We start from the raw sequence: 13,282 nt of genomic DNA on the forward strand, positions 1-13,282 counted from the left end.
TTGGCCTTGGGTATCGTTTTTTTGTACTTGAATGTTTTTCTCTTTGGATGTTTGATGTTTTTAGATGAATGATTCAATGTTTTTAATAGCACCTTTATAAAAATTATTTAAAAGTCTTGAAAATGTTTGTAATGGGCCATACAGACGTTCTAGGAATGGAATGAATGTGTCTCATCAGTCAGGGGTTGTCAAAATAGAGCCCAATGTGGGCTTGGGGCCAAAATGACGGACATCCTTTCCAAAGATAGCTCTGGGTAGCCGTGGAGGTTGGAGAGTGTGGGGGCCATCCAAATCCTTTTTTGAAAGGACCCCGCATGAAAGACCCTCCACAGGTCCCTGCTGGTGGGACTCCCAGGGCCTCAGCCACAGAGTGGCGGAGAGGGATCTGCTGGGCCTTCCCGTGGTGGTGAGAGGGCTCAATAAACTGTAGAGTGTTGTGCCCCAGAGAACAGCCATAGTGCACTGCCCCTCAGCGGTCTCTTAACCACCCCAGGAGATGGCATGGTACCCCAAATTCAGCCACATGTCCCCAGCACTGCCACCATTCCTCTATGGACCCTTCTGCTTCCCAGAGCTTTTTCAGTGGCCTTCCCACTTGTCTTCCTGCCTCCACGGTCACCCTCCCCCCAAGTCTGTTCTCATCAAGAGAGAATCTGTCCAGACCCAAGTCAGGTGGACACCACTCCACCATTCCACATCCTCCCATGGCTCCTACCTACCTGGCTAAGAGGCCCTCCTAACCTGCCCTATCCCTTCTGGCCTCCTTGAATAAGGTGACCAAATACTCTTACCATTCAGACCTATTAATGACACTGGGACCACAGGTTATCAACGGGACAAGTTCATGGGTGCTGGTCCCATCTCCAACCTCATCCCCCATATGGCCCCTTTAGCCACAGTGTCTTCTAAAGAGACTGAGCACATTCCTGCCTCAGGACCTTTGAAAAGTTTGTCAGTCACTTGTTATATGACATGACGACCACCTCCCTGCGTCATTTCAGGTCCCTGTTCAAATGTTACTTCGCCAGGACAGCCTTTCCTGGCCATCATTATAGTCACTCTCCTTCCCCTGCCCTGGCTTTGCTTTTCATTATTGATCACTGCTTTTCTATTACAATTTTATTGGGGCCATCCATTTAATGTCCATTGGTCTTACTAGAATGCCATCTCCTTTGGAGGCTGGGCCCGTGTCTGATCACTGCTGGATCCAGAACAGTGGCTGGCGCAGAGGAGTTGTTCAACAGACATTAACGGAGTAAATGAATCATACCCATTTGGTTGATGGGGAAACTGAGGCCAGAGAGGTTCAGGAATTCACCTGAAATGACCCAGACTAAAAACAAAAACAAAAACAAAAAAAAAAAACAACCCTGGGCCTGAATCCCTTTTTCTGATGCCACCCTGGGGACCAGCCACCCGTGTGCCTGGTCCTATGCTGCCCTTCACGAGGGCCCCCAGCATCCCAGGCTTCCTGACACTGCTCATCCAGAGGGAGGAGACCCAGAGGTGAGCTGCATTCTTGTCCAAGAATAGTAATGATTCATTCCAGGGTGGGATCCAAAAGAGTCGCCTGGACGTCTGTTGTGAGTCGGCCGCCCCGCTGCCGTCCAGCCAGCACTCAGAGATGTAAATACGTCCTCCTAGTGGGCCAAATCGTTTCCTTTTGACTGCCGGCCAGCCATTTATTGGCCCTGGCTCTTCCCTGGAGACTGGCGGAGGCAACAATTATAAAAGAGCCCGTCCGCCCTGAGCATGGGGCCACACAAGGCTTTCTCCACCGCCTCCTCCTTCCGACAGCTGCAGGGGAAGATTGGCTGAGCATGGCTTGTTTGCAAATATGACTCATTTCTTTGATTCTAATAAAGTCTAATGATACGTGCTGAGCTCCCGGGGGGGCTTGGGAGGAACCAGGGAGGAAGGCATGGCTCCGGCCTGATGGAGGGCATGGGGCCAGATTTGGCCCCGCCTGCTTTCCAGGGCTGGGGTGAAGCAGGGCCCTTAGGATAGAGTGAGGACCCCAGAGGAGGGACCAGCAGGATGAGGTTAACCAGGGGCACAAGCTCTGTTTTCCATCAGATCAACTCTGAGTCGAATTATAAAGCCAGTGTGAAATGACTATCTCCGGGGGCCTGGTGGCTTTCACAGGGCTCTGGAAGAGGTCATCTCACTGGCTCCTGCTGACAATGGTGCTTTAGCATTACAGATGGGGTGGGTGTTGGGGGGGGGGGGGACCATGCCAAGAGGGGACCCCCTGTGACCTGAGAGTAGGTCGCACACACATGGCACAGTGTTACCTGTGACCGTGGACCTGTGGCTGGTGGGGACACAGACCCCAATGTCAGAGATGAGGGCTGGCAGCCCTCTTCCATCTAGCTGCTTGTGTAACCTTGGGCAAGTCACTTAACTTCTCTGGCCCTCAGTGTCATACCCAATAAGCCATGACTGGAGGCCCTATCCTTAGCATGTCACTCTTTAACTTGTGCCAGACTGTGACCTCAAGGTTCAGAGAGGAGGTGACTGCCCTGAGGCCATGCAGTGGGGACTTGTGGGGGCCAGAGGCAGTGTCCCTGCTCTAAGGGAACTGGACATCACCCATACTCTCTCTCAGCTAGTAAAATGAGAGAGGGGGAGGGCAGCTGGCAGGGATGATCAGCAAATTCCTTCCCTGTCCACTGGGCCATAAGGAAGTCTCAGCTTTCATAGCACCTTGCTATTCTGATTCCCAAGGAGTTCCCAAACACCCGTCGGCCATTGGTCCACCTTAAGGACTTACACGTCTGCTACAGGTGAGAAGTGGACAGAAACAATGGCTGGGGCTGGGCTCTGGCTTGAGGGATGTAGAGAGTTTTGCAAGTATCCTCACTGCTCTGCTGCCTAACCTGGTACTAGTCAATGACACCTCAATAATGTCCTGGCAAGCCTCTCCTAATGGAAACCCCAGAGCTAGGCACTAGAGGGTCAGTGGCTACTCTGGGGGGAAATCCTGTAAGCTGTTTCACCTCAAAGGGAACCCAGACCCATTGATGGTTGAACCCTCTGAGGCCCTGTATATTGCTGGTGCTTAATGTATGTCCTATTCTCTCTCCCACTAGTGTGTTCCTTGAGCAGTAGCAAGAAAGCAGATTGTCATGTCACTCACCTTCCTGTCTACCTTCCATGGCTCCCCCTCTGGAGAACAAAGCTCAAACTTACCAGGATAACATTCAAGGCCTCAAACCTTCTCCTGGCCCCATGTGTCTTATCCTCTGGCCAGACTCATGACTTACGGTCCCCAAACACTTGCATGTGTTCAGAATGCCATACCTCTGTGTGGGCTGTTCTTCCTCCCACAATGTCTTTTTGCTCTCCTTTTCAGCCTAGTGAGCTCCTATTAATGCCTCAAAGCCCAGCTCCTATGGCCCTTCCATTTGCAGATGAGGAAACTAGGCCACAGAGGGTAGTTAACTTGCTGCACCAGGCTACACAGCCATGTGGATGTGGACACAGAATTCATAAGAAGAATCAGCATCCAGTGAGCACTCACTGAATCCCCACTGGCTGAGTGAGATCATAGTATGGGGAAAGCCACAAGAGGGTTCTGAGCTGAAAAATGCCATGTTTGGATTCAGCTGCAAGGGCAAGGCAGGGGAGAAGAGTCCAGTGCTGGGGCCTGGGGGAGTGATGCTGGGGAGGGGGGCTGTAGTGTAAGTGGGGAGAGGAGTCAAACTTTGGGTGTACTTGAAAGGGAGAGCCCAGAGCATCTGGGAACTGGATGTGAGATTTGAGGTGGGCAGGAGTTTGGGAGGATTCCCATGTACTTCCCTACTTGAAGGGCCCCTGGAAAGATGAAATGCCAATGAGAAGCATCAGTCCCAGGCACAACGCTCATGGGAGCTGGTTATTCCATGTTAGTTCTCTTTCCTTCTCCCTTTTTCATGTCTAAGAGAAGGGAAGGTTCTGGAAGGCCAGGGACCAGGCCCTTCTCACCTGCAGCACCTGGCCCAGGGCTGCCCCACATTGAAGACCCTGGCCCACTCACTGGCCTCAGCCTCTGCTCATGCAGGTGACGCGCCTGGTCTCCTCAACTAAGCCTGCATTCCAGGCTCCTACTCTGTGGACCCTGGTCTTCCTCAGGGTTCCAAAAAGATGGCAAGTTATTTGTGGATGTTCAGGTGGGCTTACAAAACTTGGCTAAGACCCAAAGGTTGGAGTAGGAGGCAGGCAGGCGGCCAGCATTCTGTGGGCTGAGAAGCCCATCTGGATCCTGTGGGCCCTGGGAAGCTGCCTGTAGGCCCAGGATGTTTTCAAAGATAAATCCTGTCTTCAGGGCATTCAGGCCAGGAATGGTAGCCTGGGAGCTCAGAATGGGGATTCTGGAAGGCAGGAGCTGGAGGATCCCCAGGAGGGCTGAATGTAGGGGACAGGTAGGCGAGAAGGCAGGGAGAAAAACCGGATCGCCTGAGATCTCGTGGTTCATGGGAACCCCTTCCCTAGAGCCCTCAGGCCTGTGAGACCAGAGATGAGCCAGGACAGCCCCATTTGCAATGGCGGGGGTGGAGCGGGTGGGCAAGGGCATTTCCAAGGGGCCACTCCTTAGTCTCTCTGAAGGTCAGGTGACCTGAATTAAATGTCCCTAGAGGGCAGTTGGATCCACTATGAGGGCACTTAACAGTAACAATGGCCCACATTTCTCAAGCAGCTTCTCAGGGTTGCTCAGTCTCGTTCAGGTAGGGCAGCACCACAAGGCCAGGCGGGCAGTGTGAAGATCTCCCCAAGCACAGGTGAGGTCACCAGGGCCCAGAGGGGCAACAGCGCCCGGTGAAGTTAGAAGTGAGGGCCCAAGGTTTCAAGCCCAGGCAAGCCCACCCAGGCCCGAGGCAGTAAGGCCTCAGGAAGGACCCAAGTGGCTGGTTGGGTGCCGTGTCCTGGGCAGGGTGGGCCGAGGGTGATCAGGCCGTGCCAGGAACAGCCTAGGACAGACAGGGCTGTGGTTTCAGGACCCATTCAAGTGAGAAGAATGAGGTGCCCACACTTCTTTGTCTGTAAACTCAGCTCGCCAGAGGGTGTGGCACGGAGAGGGTAATGAATGTTCTTGTACGTGCTCTTTGTCTGCGGGTGGAAAATATGTACACACCAAGAACAAGCCCCTGTTCAAGCAGACCCAGGGACTTGTGAGCATTGACCTCAGGCTCAATGACAGGGACAGAAACCCCCTAGATTGAACCCCCACCTGACCCTTGCTTGCCTACAATTTCCCGGCCCTGGGCCCTCAAGCATGGCTAGGACCAGGGGGCAGGCCACCCCCTCTCCCGTGGGTCCATTTCCGGGCTGGGTTCTTGGAGGTGGGGAAGAACCTCGGGAGCTGCAAAGCTGACCCAAAGGACGATGAGGGGACCACTCCCTCCCATCCTTAATACTGTTTCCTGCCCCTGGCTCTCGACCTCATCACTGGGATCATCGGGGCCATACCCAGGTGCTGAACCCCAAGTTCAGCTCATGACGAGCAAGGAAAAGTAACGCACAAATGCTTTTCGATTGGCCTCTACGCACTATGTTCGATGGACTCCTCCGTATGTCAGCTAAGAGTTACCCAAACATCAGGTTTCCACATTCCGCCTTCCTGATGTCTGTCCTACATCTATACTGACATCATCATGGTCAACTGTAGAAAGACCTATAGTTCTCCATTCCTCTCCTAAGAGACAGAGCCTCTCCCCCCAACCTCCTAAATCTGGGTTAGTCTGTGGCTTTCTTTGGCTGATGAGACATGAGCGAAAATGATGCTAACAAAGGTTTGAAAAAAACTCTTTACTGCACAGAGGCTCCCCCATTTGTGGTGTGTGGAATGCTGAGCCGTCTGTGAACAAGCCAGGCTAGCCTGCTGGGTGATGGGCCCCATGGACCAGTTTGCCCCTGGCCCTCCAGCCAACAGCCAGCTAATCCCCAGAAGAGCTATCCTGATGTCCTACAGCTGTCTGACCCACACAGGAGCCCCACAAAGAAGGAAAGAACTGCTTAGTGGAGCTCAGCCTAAACTGCCAATCAGCAGAACCAGGAACCAAATAAATGGTCGTTGTTGAAAGCCAAGTTTGGGGGCTACTGTTACACAGCAAAAGCTAACTGATACGTATTTTTCATTCTATTGACTCACCTTTTCACTTGAGTAACTACGTCAGCTTCGTATACCCATTTTTCCTCTGGGCAATAGGTTTGATGGGTTAACTGTATTTTTTCTAAAATACACTAAGAAAACTCTATCATATGCAGCAACAGAAGTACATATACCTGCATACAGGTGTAGAAATGATTCATTCCCCTCATCAGTTAACAGTTAAAGAAACTGAGGCTTAGAAAGGGGCAGTGACTTGCTAAAGGTCAAACAGCCAGTAAAATGGCAGCACTGGGATTTGGTTCCAGGCCTGTCTGAGACCAAAGGCATGGATTTATCTCCAGATCCGCACCCTCCTTCCCCCACCCCACCACCCATGCCAAGATAGTGACAAACACATTCCTGGGGAGAAGCTGAGGGAGTGGGCTATCTTCTCTGCCCCCCCCCCCCACATCCTCCCCTCTGCCTTCCACGAGGCTGGCCTTACTCCCAGAACTCGGTGACAGGCGAGGTGAAGTTGCTGGCGCTCAGCGTGACCCACAGGCTCTTGTTCTTGCGCATAGTGTCTTCCATACACTGGGGTGTGTTCCAGCTGTGGTTGCAGTGTGCCCAGGGCAGCTCTGACTGGAAGGACTGGAACAAGTAGTAAGTGGCCCAGGCCAGGATGATGACATAGTAGATGTTCAGGAGGGACACAATCACAATGGAGGCATAGCCGATGCCTGTGGGTATGGGCAAGCAAAAGGAGCATCAGGAGGGAGGCCAGACCCACTGTGGCCATATAGACAAACCCAGTATCCCTAGGCCTGGGGCTAGAAGGGGCCAGAGGGCCAGAAGGACGAGCAAGTATTGGTAGATGAATGGATGACTGGATGGATGGATGGATGGATGGATGGATGGATGGATGGGTGAAAAAATGGATGGTCTGTTAAGCTGGGTGAGTGGAAGGATGTATAGAGGAAGAGGAGCTCAATGACTGGATGGTCAGGTGCACAGATGAGTAGATGGATGGTTTTTGGTTGGTTGGTTGGTTGGAGAGACAGCCAAATGGATGGATGCTGGATGGATGGATGGATATCCAATTTGTTGATGGATGTATGGATGGTGGTTGGTTGAAAGGTTAGGTAGATGAATGTATGGATGAATGAGTAGATGGGTATAGCTGGAAAGACGGATGGCTGGTCTATCCATTGACTAATGGGAAAAGTGTACTGGATGGATGGATGGATTTATACAGATGAATGAATGAACAAACCACACATCCTCCCATCCTTGCCAATTATAAGCATAATAGTGATTATTTTATGGGTGCATACTAGATATCAGGCACAGGACTAAATGTTGTAATAATAAAGCTACCAATTCGTTTGGAGCTTACAGCATGTATGAAGCTACTTTTATGTAGCTCTGTCATTCTGTCTTCATAGCAACCCTATGAAGTAATAAGCACACAAGGGGAGTAAGTGGGACTTGAAACCATCCAGACTCCTGATTATGAGCCCTTCTCTTCTACACTACACGGCTGAGCAGCTGCAAGCTCATCAAACCAACAGAGAGGTGGAACAGCCAAGACAGACTGAGCAGCTCCTGTGGGCAGCTGCATCACGGAAATAAAAAAGTGGACTTGCATGAAGCTCCAATGTACCAAAGAGCAGGTGCTCAATAAAAATGTGCTGGATGAACACCAGGCCCCAAGTGACCTCTGTCCCATACTCACCAGAGAACAAGGGGCAGATCTTTTCCCAGCAGGTGATGCCGCCTTCAGAGGTGTACTGGCCTATGATTACCTCTAGGAAAAACACAGGCAAGCCGCCGCCAAACAGGAAAATAAAATATGGTATAAGAAATGCACCTGCAGAGAGAGCAGAGTGGGGTGAAGGTCAGGTTGTGTCTATTACGGGGGCCACTCCCAAGCCCTCCTGGCCAATGAGATCCAAGAGAATGAGCGAGGGACAGGAGGGATGGAGGCCAAAGTCTTGGACCCGCTGGAAAATTCTCCAGGCCTTGCCCATCTGTCTAGCTGACATCACCCTTCCAGTGGGCCTTCTCAACCTCCCTCAGATGCACCAGGTGATTTTTAAGCCTCTGAGCCTTTGCTTCTGCTGTTCCAACTACCTGCCTGCCTTCCCCGCATCCATCCATCTCAAATACGGCTTCCTCATTGAAGCCTTCACCTGTCCTTCCCAGGCCCGCCCAGGGCAGGAAGAGAAGAACTAGTGAGGAAGGGTGCAGTGATGAGAAGCACGAGGGGGGCATCTCCAGCTTAGGGTGGGAGCCAGGGGGAGGAGTGAGGGCCAAGAACTGGAGTGAGTGCCCTACCTAATGTCTGCTAATGGTTTTGGCGGGTCCATAAACCCTTTGAAACTGTGGGCAACTTGGGTCTATGGCTATGTGCTTTGTTCTGGGGAGCTTTGGGACTCATCAGAGTCCCAAAGGTGCCTGAGACCTACGAAAGGTTAAGAAATCAGGCTCTATGGGGTGCCTGAGTCATTAAGTGTCTGCCTTTGGCTCAGGTCATGATCCCGGGGTCTCGGATCAAGCCCTGTATTGGGCTCCCGGCTTGGCGGGAGGCCAGCTTCTCCCTCTCCCTCTCCCCTTCCGCTTGCTTGTGTTCCCTCTCTCGCTATGTCTCTAATAAATAAAAAACATCTTTTAAGATTAAAAAAAGGAAAGAAAGAAATCAGGCTCTAAGGCAGAATTTCCCAAAAACTGGTTCTCCTAACTTGGGCTGCTGCAGCACGCCACCTGCGGCCGTTCGACCCTCTGACTGCGGCCATCATGAGCACTGAGCCATTCTTCCCTACCCAGGTCTCTTGGAGCCCTCTCCTGCACCAGGGAGAAGGTCTCGCCCAGTCACGTACTGCTGGACTCTGACGCCTCCAAAAGGAAGAAGATTCTAGATCACAACCCTCAGCAGGCATAAAAAGCAACAAAACAAAACCCAAACCCAAACTGGCCAACTCACCAAACACCCAGACAGAGTCCTTACGTTTTTTAACAATCATCTTCAAAGGTGGTCAAAAAGAGACAAACTTCAAGGTGTAAGTTCTGGGGACATGACGTACAGCATGGCGACCATAGCTCATAGTGCTGTTACTACGTATCTGAAAGCTGCTATGGGCGTAAACCTCAAGCTCTCATCACAAGAAAAAAATGTCAGAAGTATGTGAGGTGATGGGTGTAACTAATAACTATGGTGATCATTTAGCAATATACATTGTCTATCTACCCGTTACACTGTACACCTTCAACTAGCGTGTGTTACACGTCAATTATATCTCAGTCCAAGGGGAGAAAATTTTAAATTAAAAAGAACTAAAAATATCTCGACTGTATTTTTTTTTTCCCCTGGGTATCTTTCTATCATGGCAAATGATACTGGTTTTCCATTTACCGAGTTGGTGGGGCGGGGGCTGGGGGAACAAAGCTTACTTTTGAAGCACCTTCAGATTAAGTTAGAAAAAGCCCAAGCAAAGGCACATGGATCTGGGGCAATCTGTGGAAACATGGTCCTGGCCTCACTGCCTCTTGTCCGAGGGGATCAACCAGCTGGTCAGGGAGAATCAGGGACCTAACCAAGGTTGCACAGTAAGACCTTGAGGAGAATGTCACCTGGTTCTCAATCGTGCTCACATCTGGCCTCTTAGGTGGTGTGGGATAGGGTGGGCACGCAGAGGTCCAGGTGGGGGCCTGGGAAAGCGGGGCACGGAGAGGCCCCTGTGGTCTGGCCCCTCCGTCTCCTCGATGGCCGCTCTCTGCCCAGTCCAGCCTTACCTCCACCATTTTTGTAGCAGAGGTACGGGAAACGCCAGACGTTGCCCAAGCCGACGAAGCCGCCAGCCACGGAGAGCACAAAGTCGATCTTGCTGGACCACTTCTCCCTCTGAGGCGGCTTCCCCTCAGCCTCATCTTCTGGCCGCGTGCCTGGGCTCTTCCCCGGGGAAGGCTTCAGGATGTCTTTGTGAAAGTCTTTCAGACACTGCAGCTTCTCCTTGGTGGCCATGTCCTCCTCGCTTTCTGTGGGGGACAGAACAGAGGCCAACGTGCACTCAGTAAGGGACGGCCTGCTCATCTCTGGTGCATCTCTTCACCCGCCCACGGGCTGGTGGGCTCTGACCAGCCCAGGCCTGTGGCAAGGGTCCTGGTCCTGTCTGTCCACTGCTCTGATAACAACGTGATTCAGACCCCTCTGGGTGACCAGGGACCTCAAGAGTCAGAATTGACAGGTTCCATTCCCCAGGCACCTGCTCAATAGAAGCACAGGGACCCAATGCTGGTCATCTCCAAATGTCACACCTTATTCTCACACCTTATTCCACACCTGAAGGCAGAGAAGTGTGACACCTCCCCCACTCCCCGAACCCTGGCATCTTCTCTACGAAGTATGACACACTCCGGGCAATTCTAAGGTAACTTCCCCAAAACAGCCTGCCTGAATTTTCTAGCAATGAGCAGATACTGTCTCTGCATCTCACATTTGCCTAGAAAATGATGGCTCCCATTTCACTCCAGACTCAGCACAGTGCCTGGCCACGGGAGGCACTGGTTCTGAGCTTCTAAAGAATGGATAAACATAAAATGAGTAAGGGATGGGGTTTCAGGCTGGAATGGGAACCATATTTGAAAAGGAGGCTTCCATCAAAGTATGGAAAATGGGTATTTCTGAAATATATTTGCAATTCATTAACCAGTGACATCTCCACATTTATGGGAAAATGCAGGTCAATCTGTCTGTCCATCCCTCTCTACCCATTCTCTGGAGCTTGCTCTAACTCCTATACCATCCAGGCACCCTTGCCCTCTAACTCCCTATTGGGTTCAGCCCCCAAGAGCTGTTCAGGCCCTTAGCCCACCCCTGAGCACGGTGAGTCCCAGCCCTGGGGAAAAGGCTGCCTTTGGGGCTTTACCCCCACATGGCAGAGGGCCATGGGAGACAGCTGAACTGTGGGAGCCACAGCTAGTGGGCCTACCCACCTCTCTCTGAGCCTCAGCTTCTTCATCTGCGGAATAAAAAGCCTGCAAACAAAGGTGACCAACTCATAGCCAAACAGCCTGGGGTCCCACTTGTCTTCATAACCCACACTAGAGGCCGACACTGATGTAACAGAGCAAAGTGGAAATTCCTAGGTTGTCTCAAAACATGTGAAGGGCATTGGGACACCCTACCTAGGTTCACACTCCTTACAAGAAACCATCATCTGGACCCATCACCCAGGCACACCCGGGCCAGCTTACCACCCAGCTCACAGGACAACTCCAGTGGGGATCTGAGTCTGCCTTATCAAAGGCTTAGCACCACCCAATCATGTCTTGTTTGAATCCTTGCTTCTTTGCTAACAGTCTCCCAGGCCCGACAAGAACAGAGGCTCTGTGGGACTAGGACCTGTCTTATCTACTGCTGCGCCCAGAACCTGAGGCACAGGAGGAAAACCAATGTTGGGGGGGGGGGGGGGGTGGTGCCCAGCGTGGGGTCCACAAGCAGCAGCGGCTAAGCACAAACTCCAATGCGCCAGCCTCCGCGCCCTGCCCTGCGGAGGTGGCGGTTGGGGCAGGGCGCAGCGGGGGCTGCCTGCAGACCTGGGGTGTGCAGAGGGAGGATGGGCTGGCCTGGCCCCAGCAGCCGGGCCCATGGGGGCCTTGCTCGGAGGAGCAGACGCACAAAAGCTCAACAGAATCCCCATTTCCCCCACGCCTCCTTCCTCTCCGTGGCTCGGGGTGGGGGACCCCGATTGTTTTGCTATCTGGCCATGAGCAGACCAAGAAAAGGCTTCCTGGAGCCGCCGGGTGCTCGCTGAGCCCTTCCTCTGTCTCCTGGAGCTCAGACTGGCGGCGGCATCCGCATAGCCTTTCTTTGCCCTGCTCCCTCGAGGCGACGTGGGGGTTCGGCCAGGCGTAGGGCTACTGTAAAAATAGCCCCAGCGGCCAGCATTGTTCCAGCATTAATCTGTGCAGCCCCCGATGGTTATCTGAGCGGCCCATTGTGGGCCGGCTGGATGGGAGCATAATTGGAGGATGTGGGACTCAAGTCCCTCCTGATGAAGATGTTTTTCAGGGAATGACCCCTGAACCTCCTCACCAAGAGGGTCGGTTCCGCTCTTTCAGGCTCCCCTTGGATCTTGGGGCTACAAGGCACTTCACAAGGTCAGCCAGGAGGAGGGGGGAAGTGGCCGGCTTCTGCTCACACAGGCAGCTGGGAATGGCGAAAATCCTTCCCCGATAGGACACGAGGAGCTGGGGTCTGCGTCCCTGAGGCTACCCTGAAAGCCCTCAGCCTGACTGGCGCTCAGAAAACCCTGCAGAAGCCCGGGTATGGGGCTAGCAAGTTCCCTAAGACCCTCTGCTCTGGGCTCTGGTTTCCCATGAGGAGACACCTCCAGCCCCCTCTCCACTCGGGACCCCATCTTCCCAATGTCTGTGGCTGAGCCAGGACGGGATGTGGGACAGGACTCAAATGGGGCAGAACTGGGGCCTGTCGCATGTCTGGCATTATGGGGGTGTCACATGCAGATGTGCATCCAGGGATGGGTCCTTCTGTCACATCACCGGTCTCATCCATCTCTGCCACAAATTCACCCCCCCAACGTCTTCGGGGAACACACAGCTGGCAACAGCCCTGCCTCTGGCTCCTTCCTTACCCAAGACTCACTCATGCCTTGATGAGGCCAGATCCAGGCGCAGGCATCCCACCTCCCTCTCAAGGAGAACTTACTCCAAGCCTTTCTGGGGTGTCTACCCAGCCTCATGCCGGTGTAAGCCCACTGCAGAAAGCCTCTTGGCTTCTGTCTCTTGCCTCCTGTACATTCCCAGCATCCACCTGTGTCTCTCTGTCGCCAGGGGAACCATCAAGGGGTCCCTGACGGCTCTTGCCTGGGTATCCATAGCAGCCTCCTCCTAGTCTCCCCACTGCTACACCGTTACCACCCGCCCCCCACCTACCCCCCACCAACACTGTTCTCAGCACAGCAGCTGAGGGCAATATCTAGAGCATAATCAGACCAGAATGCACTCCCCCCCCCCCAACCTTCCACCACTCTGGAAGGAAACACAAACTCCTCAATGCAACCTAGCCCCCAATCTCCCCATTCTCCCTTCTCCTTGGGACACCGGCTCCACAGAACTGCTTCCGTTCATCCCACACCTTAGGCTCCCTACACAGTGCTCTAGGCCCTCCAGTGGCAGCCTGACCCCTGTAGA

General features: G+C 53.0%; 1 protein-coding gene across 3 annotated transcripts in view; it reads right to left on the reverse strand.

Moving 5' to 3' along the window:
• Positions 1–13,282, reverse strand: part of SLC6A6 (solute carrier family 6 member 6) — an 82,546-nt gene that overhangs the window by 32,212 nt on the left and 37,052 nt on the right. For 2 of the 3 annotated variants that reach the window (XM_059390396.1, XM_059390395.1), the window contains 3 exons: positions 9,863–10,105; positions 7,806–7,940; positions 6,576–6,810 (listed from right to left, as the gene is read on the reverse strand). In XM_059390396.1, coding sequence (XP_059246379.1) covers positions 6,576–6,810; positions 7,806–7,940; positions 9,863–10,091 — 599 coding nt within the window. In that variant the 5' untranslated portion in view covers positions 10,092–10,105. Of the gene's footprint in view, positions 1–6,571; positions 6,811–7,805; positions 7,941–9,862; positions 10,106–13,282 lie in introns of those variants that run through there. The other variant, XM_059390397.1, reaches the window with a different exon arrangement.

Source organism: Mustela nigripes, chromosome 2 (genome assembly GCF_022355385.1).
Source record: "Mustela nigripes isolate SB6536 chromosome 2, MUSNIG.SB6536, whole genome shotgun sequence".
Lineage (NCBI taxonomy): Eukaryota > Metazoa > Chordata > Mammalia > Carnivora > Mustelidae > Mustela > Mustela nigripes.